Source organism: Alosa sapidissima, chromosome 8 (assembly GCF_018492685.1).
Source record: "Alosa sapidissima isolate fAloSap1 chromosome 8, fAloSap1.pri, whole genome shotgun sequence".
Taxonomy (NCBI): Eukaryota; Metazoa; Chordata; class Actinopteri; order Clupeiformes; family Clupeidae; genus Alosa; species Alosa sapidissima.
In genome coordinates, this window is record NC_055964.1 from 9611248 (window position 1) to 9625277 (window position 14030).

At 43.9% G+C, this 14030-nt stretch overlaps 1 protein-coding gene across 1 annotated transcript; it reads left to right on the forward strand.

The window, feature by feature from the left end:
* The first annotated feature begins 2491 nt into the window (after window positions 1-2491).
* prdm8b (PR domain containing 8b) lies at window positions 2492-8915 on the forward strand. The gene is made up of 4 exons (XM_042100016.1): window positions 2492-2749; window positions 5033-5257; window positions 6155-6386; window positions 6912-8915. The coding sequence occupies exons 2-4, from the start codon at window positions 5039-5041 to the stop codon at window positions 8276-8278; spliced, it is 1818 nt and encodes a 605-aa protein (XP_041955950.1). The 5' UTR covers window positions 2492-2749; window positions 5033-5038; the 3' UTR covers window positions 8279-8915.
* Window positions 8916-14030: the final 5115 nt, after the last annotated feature.

Here is a 14030-nt window from a genome sequence, read left to right on the forward strand (position 1 = left end):
TTTAAATACGCCGACTCTCAGGAACTAATCATATTAAAGTGTCAAAAGCTGGATGAGACTTTAAGAGACTGTAGCAAAGCTCTTGCGGTAAAAGCATTGATCTGGACATCTTGCCCGTCTTTTAGATGTCACTCCAGAGTGCTTCAGTGTCACTGCAAACAAATACGGGCAAGAGTGAAAGTAGTAAAAATATATATGTAATGTTTTTTTTTTTTTTTTATCAAAATAGAGCCAACGCCCATAATCATAGCTTATAGAAACACATTGTGCCTATACATGTAAAACCTCAAAGCCTCTTTGTGTTGATGCAAACAAGAGCTCTATAATGTGGGATACCTCTTAGATTTTATGACCTGGGTTTGCTAAGCATGAATTTTCACACACAGAAGCTGAAGATAAGCACAAACACTGTATGTGTGTTTGTGTGTGTGTGTGTGTGTGTGTGTGTGTGTGTGTGTGTGTGTATACTGGTAAACTGAACAAATAAGCACAGTTTTCAATCGCCTAGAACATTCATTTTCATTTATGTAAATCTATTAGTTGCATGCATTAACCTGCAGTGTATCAGGCATCAGTCAGAACATGAACATTTTCTTTAAAAATAAATGAATTATCTTGTGATAACAGTGTTTTGACATTTTCTTTGGCCACATTTTATTTGCATACACCCAACATGAAAAGTTGCACACAACAATGCAACATACACTTTTACAGTAGAGACCAGGTGTTCATAATAAGCATTTTACTGAAACAAATGTCATCTAGGAGGACCAAATGCAATTTCTTATACAATGTGCTGATAACAGGACATGTGAGAAAACACTCAGAATTTGAAGATCGTATCAAACAATCTTAGTTCTTGATTTATTTGAATCTGAATATCCTACGCCATTTTATTTGGCCTTGCATATAGATGTGGATGATTTTGATTAATATTTGTCTTTAAAGCCTTTTAGCCTCCTTGATAACAAGACAAGAGCAATAGTTTCTGCTGATAAAATGTCCATAATGAACTAGGCTATAAGTAACACTCACAGAATTGAAAGTGGAGTCTGTTTCATCACTGTTCTGTAAAAATGTATTATATTTTTATATATTTAGATCTTTCGGTCCCAAGCTATGCAGAACAGGCAATGGACATAGAGGAAGGTGAGGTCTCTGCGGGTGGTCATTACGAGATCAATCTGCTTCATCAGTTTTGACAAGTTTTGCACTCCCAGGATCAAGGCAACCAACCTCTACTGTTTGCTGTGTGTTACGGATCATGGGAGCTTATAGTGAAGACGAGCTTCGACAAAATATGCAGAGTAACCTAACCCCTGTTTCCCAAATTAAGTTAGCCTACCCTTCATGCGTTTTTCTTCAAACGGCGACATTTATGAAGGCAGATAAAAATCGACAACATGCCCTTAGACTGCAGAAGGTTGATTTGAAATGAACTAAGCTTCCCAGATGAAATGGGTGGGCGGCCTGGTTACACATTTCACCGTTGTCAGCTTTAAAATGCAAAGGGGTTTTCCTCATCATACTCACTATGTGTTTAAACATCTGTGCTCAATTAAGACATCTTGCATCGGTCCGCGAGCCAGTCGCGCTGCTCCGCTGACTGATCTCCCCGCGTGCCCTCTCGTTACGATGCTGCTCGGAAGCAGGTGCTCATGCCACGAGCCTGCTGGGCGCCTGCCTCCTCGCGTGTCCGAGCAGAGCGACGAGAGAAACAGTCGCTCGTGAATAATCACCCCACCTGGAAGGAAAACTCCCGGTATGGACAGATAATCACTGCTTACTTGTCCTCCTACCAGAAATAGAGAAGCATGTTCGATTGAAAACGCAATTGGCATTGAAATTGCAAATGTACACAAATGTGTAGCTAGTCAACGGTATTGACTAGGCTACAGCTTGTGCAGTACTCGGCTTTAGGGCACTTCACCCAGAGACTTATCATCTGTCTTTTTACTGACTTCACAGCTGTGATGTCTCACTAGGGTCCATGCTAATGAAGTCATTTTAAAGGCTATCAATTAGCTGCAACATGCACAACAGAATGTCATAATACCAGTCTAAAATAATAATAATAATAATAATAATAATAATAATAATAATAATAATATGTCAGTGTATTATAACCATTTAATAAACTATTACATCACTATATAATATATAGACTAGGCTTAAGCGACAAGTTTAACAACAGCAGAATTATATTACTTTACGCACATACACAAACCTGTCACGTTTACATTCTGTCGCAGAAAGGAAAGAAAAAATAAATGGTTTTCACGTGTATCCCCCAAACAGAGGCAGCCGTTGTGCTTCTGCCATGGCAGAGCACGTTAAAACATTGTGTGGGGTAAGGCATTCTGGAGGTAAATCTCGCCTGTGACAGTCGGCCAGGGAAGAGTTAAGGGGAGGGGACGCGGTCCGTGACACGCCTCATTGGGCAGATTATGTGCAGCAAACAAAAAGTGTGTATGCGGGCGCCAGTCAGCCAGTGCCGCGGCCCCATCTGCGTGCCCCTCTCGCGCTCTCCTCTTTCACTCCATCTCACTCTCTCTGTCTGTCTGATCGCGATTCACAGGGTGACCGACAGCACCGTCACTTTCTGCAGACGCGGGGACATGTACTAACGGCACAGGTTTCAAAGGAGACACCGAGCGAGTTCGCTTTGGAAGAGACCTTTATTTTTCCCTTCTGTTTTTCCTGCAGTTGAACTTTGTGGATTACTGCTATTTTTCTATTTAGCGAAAAGGTAAGTCGTTTGCGATTTTAAAACGGTGACAGTTACAAGGGGATGCTGCTACTCTAAACCGTAGGTGCTTCAATGTAGCCTATGTGAAACCGTTTCAGCGCTGCAGTGAGGCACCCCGGAATAATAACCCCGCGTGCAGATCGTCAGGACAAAAATGCCCTGTGAAATGATGGGTCAATGAGTCCGCCCCATCTCATTTAGAAATGCGCATATATTGCCGTCTCTATTCTCGTATTTAACTGAAATGCATATTCATTGGACCTTTTGTGCGATCTTCCCTCCCGTGAGAGATCGACCACAAGGGCTACAATAGAGAGGACTGTGTTTGGGGTTGCGATGGAGAAGGATTGTCTTGTCTAAAGTGGCAACTTTCAGCGTTCCTGCGATATTTAAAAACAAATGAATAGGTTATGATCTGTTCTGGCACAGGGAACAACATAGCCTACTGTGTTTTCAAAATAACCTATTTTCTACCAGCAACACACAGAAAATGGTAAGTTTCATCCAACGTCGTACGCTTGTGGAATGATAATTCAGCGGTAGTACGCGCGTTGCTGACAGGCTGCTAGAGTTCAATTTGGCATCCGAGGAGTGCACCAAGAGATATCTACAAGTAAATACACATGTACAAAGCAATTTGAACGAGTCTGTCAAAATTATTCCGTTAATGTTTGCGGTAAAATTACATTAATACAGCTAGAATCATAGCCCGAGATAGCCTATAGCAGCAAAAATTCAACTTATTAAAAATGGCATATTAAAACAGGAACAAATAGCCTATGGCTTATGAATTAGGAGTTGGCTGTCTATTGCCATTTTTGTTGGATAATTATTATTATCTTCTTTATCTTCAATGAAGAGAAAACTAGGTTTAGGTTGATATCATTGGAAAACATATAGGGAAACATAAAGGAAACATGCTTTTCAATTTCTCTAAAAAGAGTGGATTGTCCACTATAGGCTGCACTATTTTATAATAATGGTTTTGTCTTTGTCATTCACGTGGCATAATGGAGAAATGAAAAGGAAACTGCTAAATTAGTTAGTTAGTTAGTGTGTGTGTGTGTGTGTCTGTGTGTGTGTCTGTGTGTGTGTGTGCTACAGTTTGTCAATTTATTATTATTATTAGTAGTAGTTTTTGTTTGCAATTAGGAGCTATTCTTTCCAATTACTCTCAGTTAAACCTGTTTAAATCCATAAAGTGCCATTTTTAATATCAAAATCACGCTCGCTCTTGCCAATACAAAGCCCTAGGCCTGCGCGCAGAATACGTTAAAGAACACAATAATTGACTCCGCGTGCTGCCTTAATTGAAGTCTCGGAGGAAAAAGTGGCGGATTATGCAAATAGCCAAGCATACGTTCTCTCGTGTAGATGGGAGGCAAAGGTTAGCTGACATGAGATCAGCGACTCTGACAGTTCACTCCAAATCCATTCGCTATGGCCGTCCAGCTCCAAAGGGTCCACCACACGTTTGCCTGTGATGCCGGATAGGGTCCTCGGTGGGCCCGTAAAATATGAGGGATTTTGCTTTCTGCTCAGCACGTTGTCATTGATGCATAAATACCGTTGATAAGAATATTATTTTATTTGGGTAATTTTGGCCTGTCATAAATGTCTTTATTTACAACATATACGTTTGTCGTTGTACTAACCAATTATCATTATTATTATGAATAATAATAATAATAATAATAATAATAATAATAATAATATTAATAACAAAAATAATAGTAATGGCATGTCATGTGTTATCATGTATTGTACCCTACCATAATTTGCAATGAAAAAAAATAATCATAAAACATTACATTTAAATAATAGATAACTAATTTAAAAAACAAAACATAAAACGATCATACTTATTATTATTTGTTTCATTATTTCTTTATTTTACCTCATTTATACTTACCAATTATTTATAAAATTCTGGGCTCTTCAGATCAATGTCAATTTAATCAGGGCCTGTTTTACTTCCATATTTCTCTCCTATTTTAGCTGAAAGACACATATCTGTATAATATTATGATATGTATTGTATTCTATGGACAATATAGAACATGAGTATTTTCTTACTCTGTACTGTTTTGTAACTCATAATATAATTTCTGCATTAATGTGGAATTTAATGTTTACTGTTCATTTTCCTGTTCAATAAGCCTGGGAAACCAAGGCAACAGAGCATCCCCTGTCTCATGGATGGATCCACTTTATAACTCTGCTGCTTGTTTATGGGCTGGCTATTTTTCTGCATACTCAGCTGACCCTCTCCTCTCTCCACAGCCAACCATGGAGGAGTCGAGCTCCCAGAAGCTGGTGTGGGACAGTGATGCCAAGGCGGTGCAACAGTGCCTCACCGACATCTTCACCAGTGTCTACACCACGTGCGATATCCCCGAGAACGCCATCTTCGGGCCCTGCATCCTCAGCCACACATCGCTCTATGACAGCATCGCCTTCATTGCCCTCAAGTCCACCGACAAGCGCACCGCGCCGTACATATTCAGGGTACGTTCTACGCCTGCGTTCACTCTCTCTTCCTGGTTCCAGGGGTCATGATGACAACAAAAGCATGCTTGTCACTGTGCTCTGTGAATTTGTTGGTAATGTCTCTTGGTCTTCCAGTCCTTACACAGATTCGAATAACTGATGATTTAGTTGTAGTTTTTGGGTGATTGGGGTGTTTTCTTGGGACACACCAGTTAAGTGTAAGACACGATCGCAGTTCACGGTGCCAGGCTGGCATGATCACTGGCGTATCCGGTGGTGTGGCGGTGTGGGACACAGGAGAGGGGCTGGCTCTGGCATGCCTGGGTGGGAAGAAGGGGCGGAGGAGCAGGTGGATGGAGGCAGGGCATCGGGCGGGTAGACTGGAGGGGTGGCGTGGTGAACACCTCTCTTTCTCTATCTCTCTCACTCTCTCACTCTCTCTCTCTGTCTCTCTATCTCTCTCTGGCCCTGTGGTGTTCTGGGAGTCTGTTTCTCTCACTGGGGTTGGCCCAGCCGTCTGTCAGGCTGTGGCCCTGCACTGAATGATGATCTGTCGCCGTGGGGACATGCTCCTGGTCCCCCCCCCCCCTATCTCTTTACCTCTCTATCTCTTTCTCTCTCTCTCACTTTCTCTCTATCCTTCTTTTTATCGGACCATGTGGGCTAGTCTGTGTGCCGGTGGCTCAAGACAGCATGGGCCTAAATAATCTCTCCTTCTCTCTCTCCATTTCTCTCTCTTTCTCTCTCTCTCTCTCCCCCCCCTCTCTCTCTCTCTCTCTCTTTCCCTCTTTCCCTGTCTCTTGTCTTCCCTGTACTATCTGTCACCCTCAACCATATGTCTAACTGCTGCTGTTACTGTTGCTGATGCAGTGTGTGGTCCTAATGGTATCTTTCTCTCTCTCTCTGGCCCGGCAGGTGGACACGTCCGCTGCCAACAGCACGTCGGACGGCCTGATGTGGCTGCGGCTGGTCCAGTCGGCGCGGGACCGCGAGGAGCAGAACCTGGAGGCCTACGTGAAGAATGGCCAGCTGTTCTATCGCTCGCTGCGGCGGATCGAGAAGGACGAGGAGCTCCTGGTGTGGTACGGCAAGGACCTGATCGAGCTGCTGCTCCTCACCGCCAGCAGAGCGCCCACCAAGACCAAAGGTCAGCATCGCTCTCTCTCCGCTCACCTGACCTCACTGACCTTACAGCTCACCTGCAAACAATGATCAGGACAATAAGTAGAAAGCTAAGCCGGATATAATAACACATTTTAAAATACATTGCAGAACATATTATATGTATTTATGTAGCACATACTGTTTTATTCATAGCAATTTAGAAAACAGGACATTTGATGTGTTACATGTGTATGCTTGCGCCTGGGAACACTCTTTTGTCAGGGAAGTATTTTTGTCTCTGTTTCACAGGGGCATATTATTGTTTATTATTTCTCTTGTCTTTTTTCATTTCTCATAATGTCTTCCTCAGGGTGTTTCCACATCCAAATTGCTAAATGCTAATAACAAACCCACCACCCCATGGCTACTTAATATTACACTTAATTTTATATTACACTCATAAAAAAGCATTATAGAATTATCCCAGAAATAATATTACACTAATAAAAAAGCATTATAGAATTATCCCAGAAATAATCAAACGTGTGTCTCCCTTTCTATTGTGTAGGTTCTCCTCCATACCTGTGTCCAGACTGTAGTCAGCGGTTCCAGTTTGAGTTCCCCTTCCTGGCCCACCAGCGGTTCCGCTGCACCAAGAGACTACAGAGCCTGAACGGGCCCGAGGAGGAACCCAAGGACAGCAGTGAGGCATCGGGCCGCACGCCTGCCCGCTCCAGCCCTAAACTGGGCCGACCGGAAGGCTTCCCCAACCCCCCAGAGGCCGGCAAGCCAGCCACAGATTTCCACAACCTGGCCCGGGACCTGGAGAACAACAGAACCAGCCCGCCCAGCGACAAGGAGGCGGAGATCTCCAGCGAGAGCTCGGCCAAGCGCAAGTTCTCGGACATGGAGGAGGGAGCGGGCCCGTTGAACATCAGCAGGAGTAGTGGGCTCGGTCTGCCCATGAAGTCCAAAGAGGAGCTGGCCACATCGGCGCGTGAGTACAGGGGAGCGTACGGCCTGGAGCCGGAGAACCGCCGCACGTTCTCCCCGCCGGGCGCGGATCCGCCGGGCACCGAGGGCAAGCGCAGCGCCTTCACCGAGGTGCGCAAGTCTCCACAGAGCCTCAAGCACAGCGCCAAAAACTCTGCTTCCTCGACCTCCTCCTCTTCCTCCTCCTCGTCCTCGAACGCAGAGAACAAGGAGTCGGGCCGGTCTGGTGGCAGCCCGTCCGACAGGCACCCTCTGGGCGTGCGGCAGGTGCTGGGCGAGACGCAGTCACCACCGCAGTCTCGGATGGACCCTCCGCCGCTGCACCTGGCCAGCGCCTTCACCTCTGTGGCCCAGCAGGTGGGCGGAGGGTCCGGCGCGCCTGAGAGGAAGAGTGCCTTCAGCCAGCCTGCTCGCTCCTCTTCCTCCTCCTTCCCCCAGCTCTCGCCGCTGGTCATGGCGCCGAAGCTCCTGGACTGCCACCCGACCGTGGGCGACACCGTCTCGTCCAGCAGACTCTACCAGGCCGACCACCTGGCCGCAAAGCTCCAGGGCTCGGAGCTGGGGGGCGCCTGCCCCGTGCCGGGCAGCCTGGCCAAACAGAGCCCCTTCCTGTACGCGGCAGCAGCCGCCACGGCCTTCTGGCCCAAGAGCGCGGCGGCGGCAGCGGGCCCCATCCAGCTACAGGTGCCGTCGGCGCTGACGCTACTGCCACCCTCCTTCACCTCGCTGTGCCTGCCCGCGCAGAACTGGTGCGCCAAGTGCAACGCCTCCTTCCGCATGACCTCCGACCTCGTCTACCACATGCGCTCGCACCACAAGAAGGAGTTCGCCATGGAGCCACTGGTCAAGCGCCGCCGCGAGGAGAAGCTCAAGTGCCCCATCTGCAACGAGACCTTCCGGGAGAGACATCACCTGTCCCGCCACATGACCTCGCACAACTAGCACGCCACTTCCCCCCGAAACAAGTTGGGGTGGGGAACCACAAGGGCATGTGTGCATTCCATATCACTGTAAGACAAAGACTGGCGCTAAACACTGGAGACACTATGCCACACGTCCGTTTTCACTTTTGAGATAAATTTTAAAAAGCATAACTTTTTCTTTCTTGGTTCAGAATTCTTCAAATGTCATCGGTCTTTATTTCGGTCTGTGCAAAAGACATTTTGACTTATGAGGGGAAAAAAAACAAATATATTTATCTTATGAAGCACTTATAATTTGACAAAGAAGGGATGATAATACTATGTGTAAATGTACTTTGTATTTTGTATATATACATGTATAATCTATGAAAGAAACTGAGATGTAGTTCTATTTCACACAGAACTGCTGTATGATCAATGATTTTTCATGTGTAAACTTAAAGTATGAATATTGAAATGAACTCTGAGTATGATGCCAGACTATATTTAAGAGTGCATGTAATATTAAATTGATATTGGTTTAAGATGCAGTCTGCCCACAGCACTGTAAATACCTGTTTTGTTGGAATACAAAGTGTAATATTTTGTGTCCGTGAGGAATAGATTCAGTGTCTCTTCTTTTTGCTGAAATCTACCATTTGATAGGTTATCTAATCATGTTGAATGCTTTGACAATAAAATAGCTTTATTTTCAAATGAATGTGTGACGCATATTGTGTCGATTATGATTAATTAAATGTGCATAAATAGTCGGGTATACACGTAGCCACTATTTCGGAAAGCTTTCAACTGTTGGAGCGCTCATCGTTTACATCGCGCCGGCAACTTACATTCACGAGTAAATTCGTTGTAAAACAGATCTTAGTGCAACTTTAGCCGCTGTCAATGAATACGGGCCTAATTTGTCTGAATGAATCTCTGTTACTAACACGCACCTGAGGTATAGTAAGCATGCAATCACTGATATTGCCGTGTTTTATTTTTATGAAATGATATGGTTTGGAAAGAGACACAAAACGCAGCCTATCAGACATCAGAAATAATTTATATTCGCGATTGACTGTAGCAAAACAACATCCAGACATTCCTTTCACCTGCTGTGTAAAAAAACGACTAATTACATAATATGTAATTGAGCTGAGGTTTCCATGCATATCACCATTTAATTAAATGCAAACAGATATTATTTAATACAATTAACACAGCCCGTGTATTTTTTGCAAATTAAGATGAAAGTGTAGGCCTACATAATCATGCCATACATTCTGTAATAATCTAACAACAACAACAATATTATTATTATTAATAATAATAATAATAATAATAATAATAATAAGAAGAAGAAGAAGAAGAAGAAGAAGAAGAAGAATATTAATATTATTTTTATATGTCAACTTACGCAGCTGGGAAAATGTTGACAATAAAATGAAATGGTCACATTTGTGTTAATGCACAAAATAATAGCATTGTCAATTAGCCAATGGATGTCACTCGAGCAGAAAACAGCGATGTAATTTTAATTAAAAAGGAATTACAGTTTGATCAAAGGACATGTTATGGATACACCGGTCATTACATTGGGCATCTCTTGTTAAACCATCAACGAATTATCATTCGTATTGGCAAGCGCTTCTCGATATTGAAAAAATAACGGCCATAAAATGAATGAATTGCTATACAGTTGCTATATCCTTATTCTTGTTAAGCCACACTTTCACAGACAATGTTTCCCAACATCCGTTGGGATCCGCGTACTCTGAGTTATGTATGTTTAAAATTATGCACAGTAATGCAACTGTCATCAGTAGGCCTAGTACACTGTGGCCTATGGAAATGTGTATATTTTATTCACAAAAGCACAATGAACTCAACACATGCTTTCTGCTATGCTAACATGTGTGTGTGTGTGTGTGTGTGTGTGTGTGTGTGTGTGTGTGCTCGCGCGCGCGCGCGCGTGTGTGTGTGTGTGTGAGAGAGAGAGAGAGAGAGAGAGAGAGAGCAATATGAAATGATTTCTTAAGGCCACAGAAGTTCGTTTCGTCAGCCCGATAATATTTTTAGTGGCAATTGCGAACCACATAGTGGTAATGACTGGTAATGACATTAATGAAGCTATCCGTATAAATACCGTCATTGCACTTAAGCTACCATGTTTTATTTCGTGTCTTTCCAGTGTTTTCCAAAAGCACCGTCTTTGTGTAGAACCATGAGCCATAAAACTGAGCAGATACAACTCATTTAGAAAAATAGCTAAACAGCGACTCCAAGCGACCAAGCGTTATCAAAATCTGCAGAATAAAGAAAACTTGCAGTATTTGTGAAAATGTCACTATCCTATTGCGACCTCTTCTGGTCATTTCGAGACCTTGCCACTCTCTTTGAAGTATTCTCCAGCTTCGATGGCATGCATGCTTATGCTACAATTCACAGCCACCTGGTGCTATATAGCCTATTTATATATAACAGTAAGTGTTTTTATTAGGCTATTATTATTATTGAAATGCATCGTCAATGTAAACTTCAGGGGCCACACAGAAAGATCTCTATAGATGAGACACAACGGGGGGGGGGGGGGGGGGGGGGGAGAGGGGGTTGGTGTGCGGGGGTTGGCTGATCCCTGATCCGAAGTTTAAACTGGAGGCCTTGGCAGGATGAGACGAGGATCTATCAGCCAGTGGGCACTCTTAATGGGGGATATTTATTGTCCTCCGTACCTCAATGCTGGTGTCATCCTCCCCTCTAAGCCCCCGTAACATTTGTCACTGCAGCACTCAACACTTGGCCGTCAGGGACGGTTTATGTCCCCTCACATGCACACGGTGATGGGCGCCTTGGCTCACTTCCCCGCGATCTGCTGGAACGAACTGGTCGCGCGGGCTGCATGCGATAGTTGTGTCCTGTGATGAACCCAAACCTGTCACTTCCTTTCCTTATCCCACCCGTTGCGTAAAAGACACCTTTGACACCTCAGTGCAGCAACAGAAATGGATGTGCGTGATCTGGCTAAGCATTCTGTGCGTTCAGGGTGTATTAATAGCGTTACAGGTATTAATAGATTATTCACACTCTGAGATGTATGGTGATCACTCGCAACACGCTAATAATCAGGTGTGCAATTCATGTATAGTATTTATACTTTTTTGATCCCGTGAGGGAAATTTGGTCTCTGCATTTAACCCAATCGGTGAATTAGTGAAACACAAACAGCACACAGTGAAGTGAAGCACACAAACAGCACACAGTGAAGAGAAGCTCACACCGGCACAGTGAGCTGCCTGCTTCAACGGCGGCGCTCGGGGAGCAGTGAGGGGTTAGGTGCCTTGCTCAAGGGCACTTCAGTCGCGGCCCACTGGTCGGGGCTCGAACCGGCAACCCTCCGGTTACAAGTCCAGAGTGCTAACCGGGCTGCCCTAAATGTGACGCAGCTAATGAGCCATAATATCCTTAGCACAACCTTTACTTTGAAAATTCAGAAGAGAGCCTGCAAGCACTAAGTGTTAGTAAAGGGTAAGTCTGAGTCATGTTCTGTGTACAAAACATTAAATAAGTTACTGTTTTACACGTCATGTAATATGTATGATTTTAGGATTTAAAGCAACACCAAATAGTTTTTTGTACCTTAAAATAATGTTTCCAAAATCGTTTAAGTCATCAACTTGTAACAGGGTGAACGGCACTTCTCCATTCGCTTTGCGGCCCTCTATCGGCTATAACTGCACTATGTAAGTTTGCCAGATCGGGTAGCAGGTCTGTAGTTCGATGGAATGAGACATAATAAACTACAAATTTGACTTGCATCTGATCTGTCTGTGGACATCGTTATTTGCAAAGCCGGTGCTGGATAAACAAATAGCGTGCGTGCGACAGAGGGAAAATTCTTTGGTGTTGCTTTAAAGTACCCACAATTATATTTCAAGTCAATCATCATAATTAACGCCATGTTAACCTCTGATAAACACTATTTATATAGACTCTGATCCTATCAGTTCTAAAGAGGAAGGTTGTAGGCTATATGCATGTTATTTTGTAGATTTTTTTTTTAATATCTAGAACTATTTATTTTGTCAAAATGGCACAGAATGGCGTGTGATGCACTTGGCCATACCGTCTTCTTGTATTTAATCGCAGATCGTGGTGGATGCGGTAGTCTGAGTCAAACACACGCTGCACTATGACCAAAAAGGCTCTAAATATAACATCGAACAACAAGGCCCTCCTCGCGCTATTTCAGCTCGGTCCTTTCAATCTTCCGCGACGCTGACAGGGACAAATTTACACGTACTGAGCACTTTGAAGACAATCAATCCGCCTTCGTTTGCATGCCTCTCAAATGCGTCGCTAGGCTCTCTTTAGCCAGCTGCCCTACCTGCTATACGTTTGGGCCTTGCTCTTTGGATTCTCCACATTGCATGGACAGAAAGATCTGAGAACGGGCCAGCTATTTAGGTTACACCTGTTTCCTTTCCTCAATCGTACAGTCGTTAAGGTAGCACAAGGGGGTCATCTGAACCATGATTTTTTTTTTGGTCTCAAAATGCTCCTTCAAACGTATTAACATCTATTTCTTCTAATTCGTCCTCTTGCACTTTTTAAAATGGTGTAGGTTTGTACTTGAGCTGGGTGTCACAAGCCTCTTTATAGTTTTATATACAGCAGGACATTATGTTTGTTGCATACATGTTGATTATCACTTTAGTCAACTCTAGACTTATTCAGAACAAAAACTTATTTAGTGTTCTGTACACATTATTTGTTTTCATAGTGTTTGGTATCTTAAAAATTCAGAACGCACACACACACACACACACACACACTCGTGCAGGCATGCATGCAAACACGCATAAACACACACACACACACACACACACACACACAGAGAGCTGTTCCAAAACCCAAATCCACCGTCACTTACTAACAAATACACACTGACATTGGTGGGATTTATACATCTCATATATTTTCCACTCTCGCTGCCATGCAGATTGCCTATATGTAGTGTCTTCTCTGGTGAGTGTGCACACAAAGTGTCCATAGTGACCTGTGAGTGTGGACTCACCTCCTGTTAGGGCAGAGTGGTGCGCTGGCACGCCTGGCATTGAGACAGATCCAGTTACTGGAGCCTCAGTTGGTAGTGGGCTACCCACTCTCACCTCCACCTGCTGCTGAACTGGATCCTGGACCTTGCACCACAGAGCCATGCTGCACTCTGTGGGACATACAAAAAACAAACATGTGCAAGTGCACACATACATACACACACACACACAAACACACACACACACACACACACACACACACACACACACACACACACACACACACAAATTAAACTTCAAATTAAAATACACACACATGCACAATATCAATAGACACCAAAATATTTTAGCTTTATGAATGTGAACTTTTACAAACTGAAAATGAAAGCTGGATTGGTTGGTACAATCTTTCACAATAGTTCTTCTGTGAATAGAAATGAACAGAGACAGCTCTGATCCGTATCACAACAATGATAAAAGATGTCCTGTAGCTGCCTTACCAATCCCGCACCATGCAGTTGTCTGCAGGACTGAAACGCAGGGTCATTATTAGGCGTCTAAGTGCCACTGTAACACCCTCTGTGCCAGACAACCTGATCTTGTCGACAAATGACACTTTTTATTTACTACCCTGGGAGAAGTGTGTGTGTGTGTGTGTATAAGGGGGGGGGGTACCTTTAATCCCTGCCCTCCTCCCTGAAGTAAAAATACAGGCATAGGAAATCCAGTGTAAAC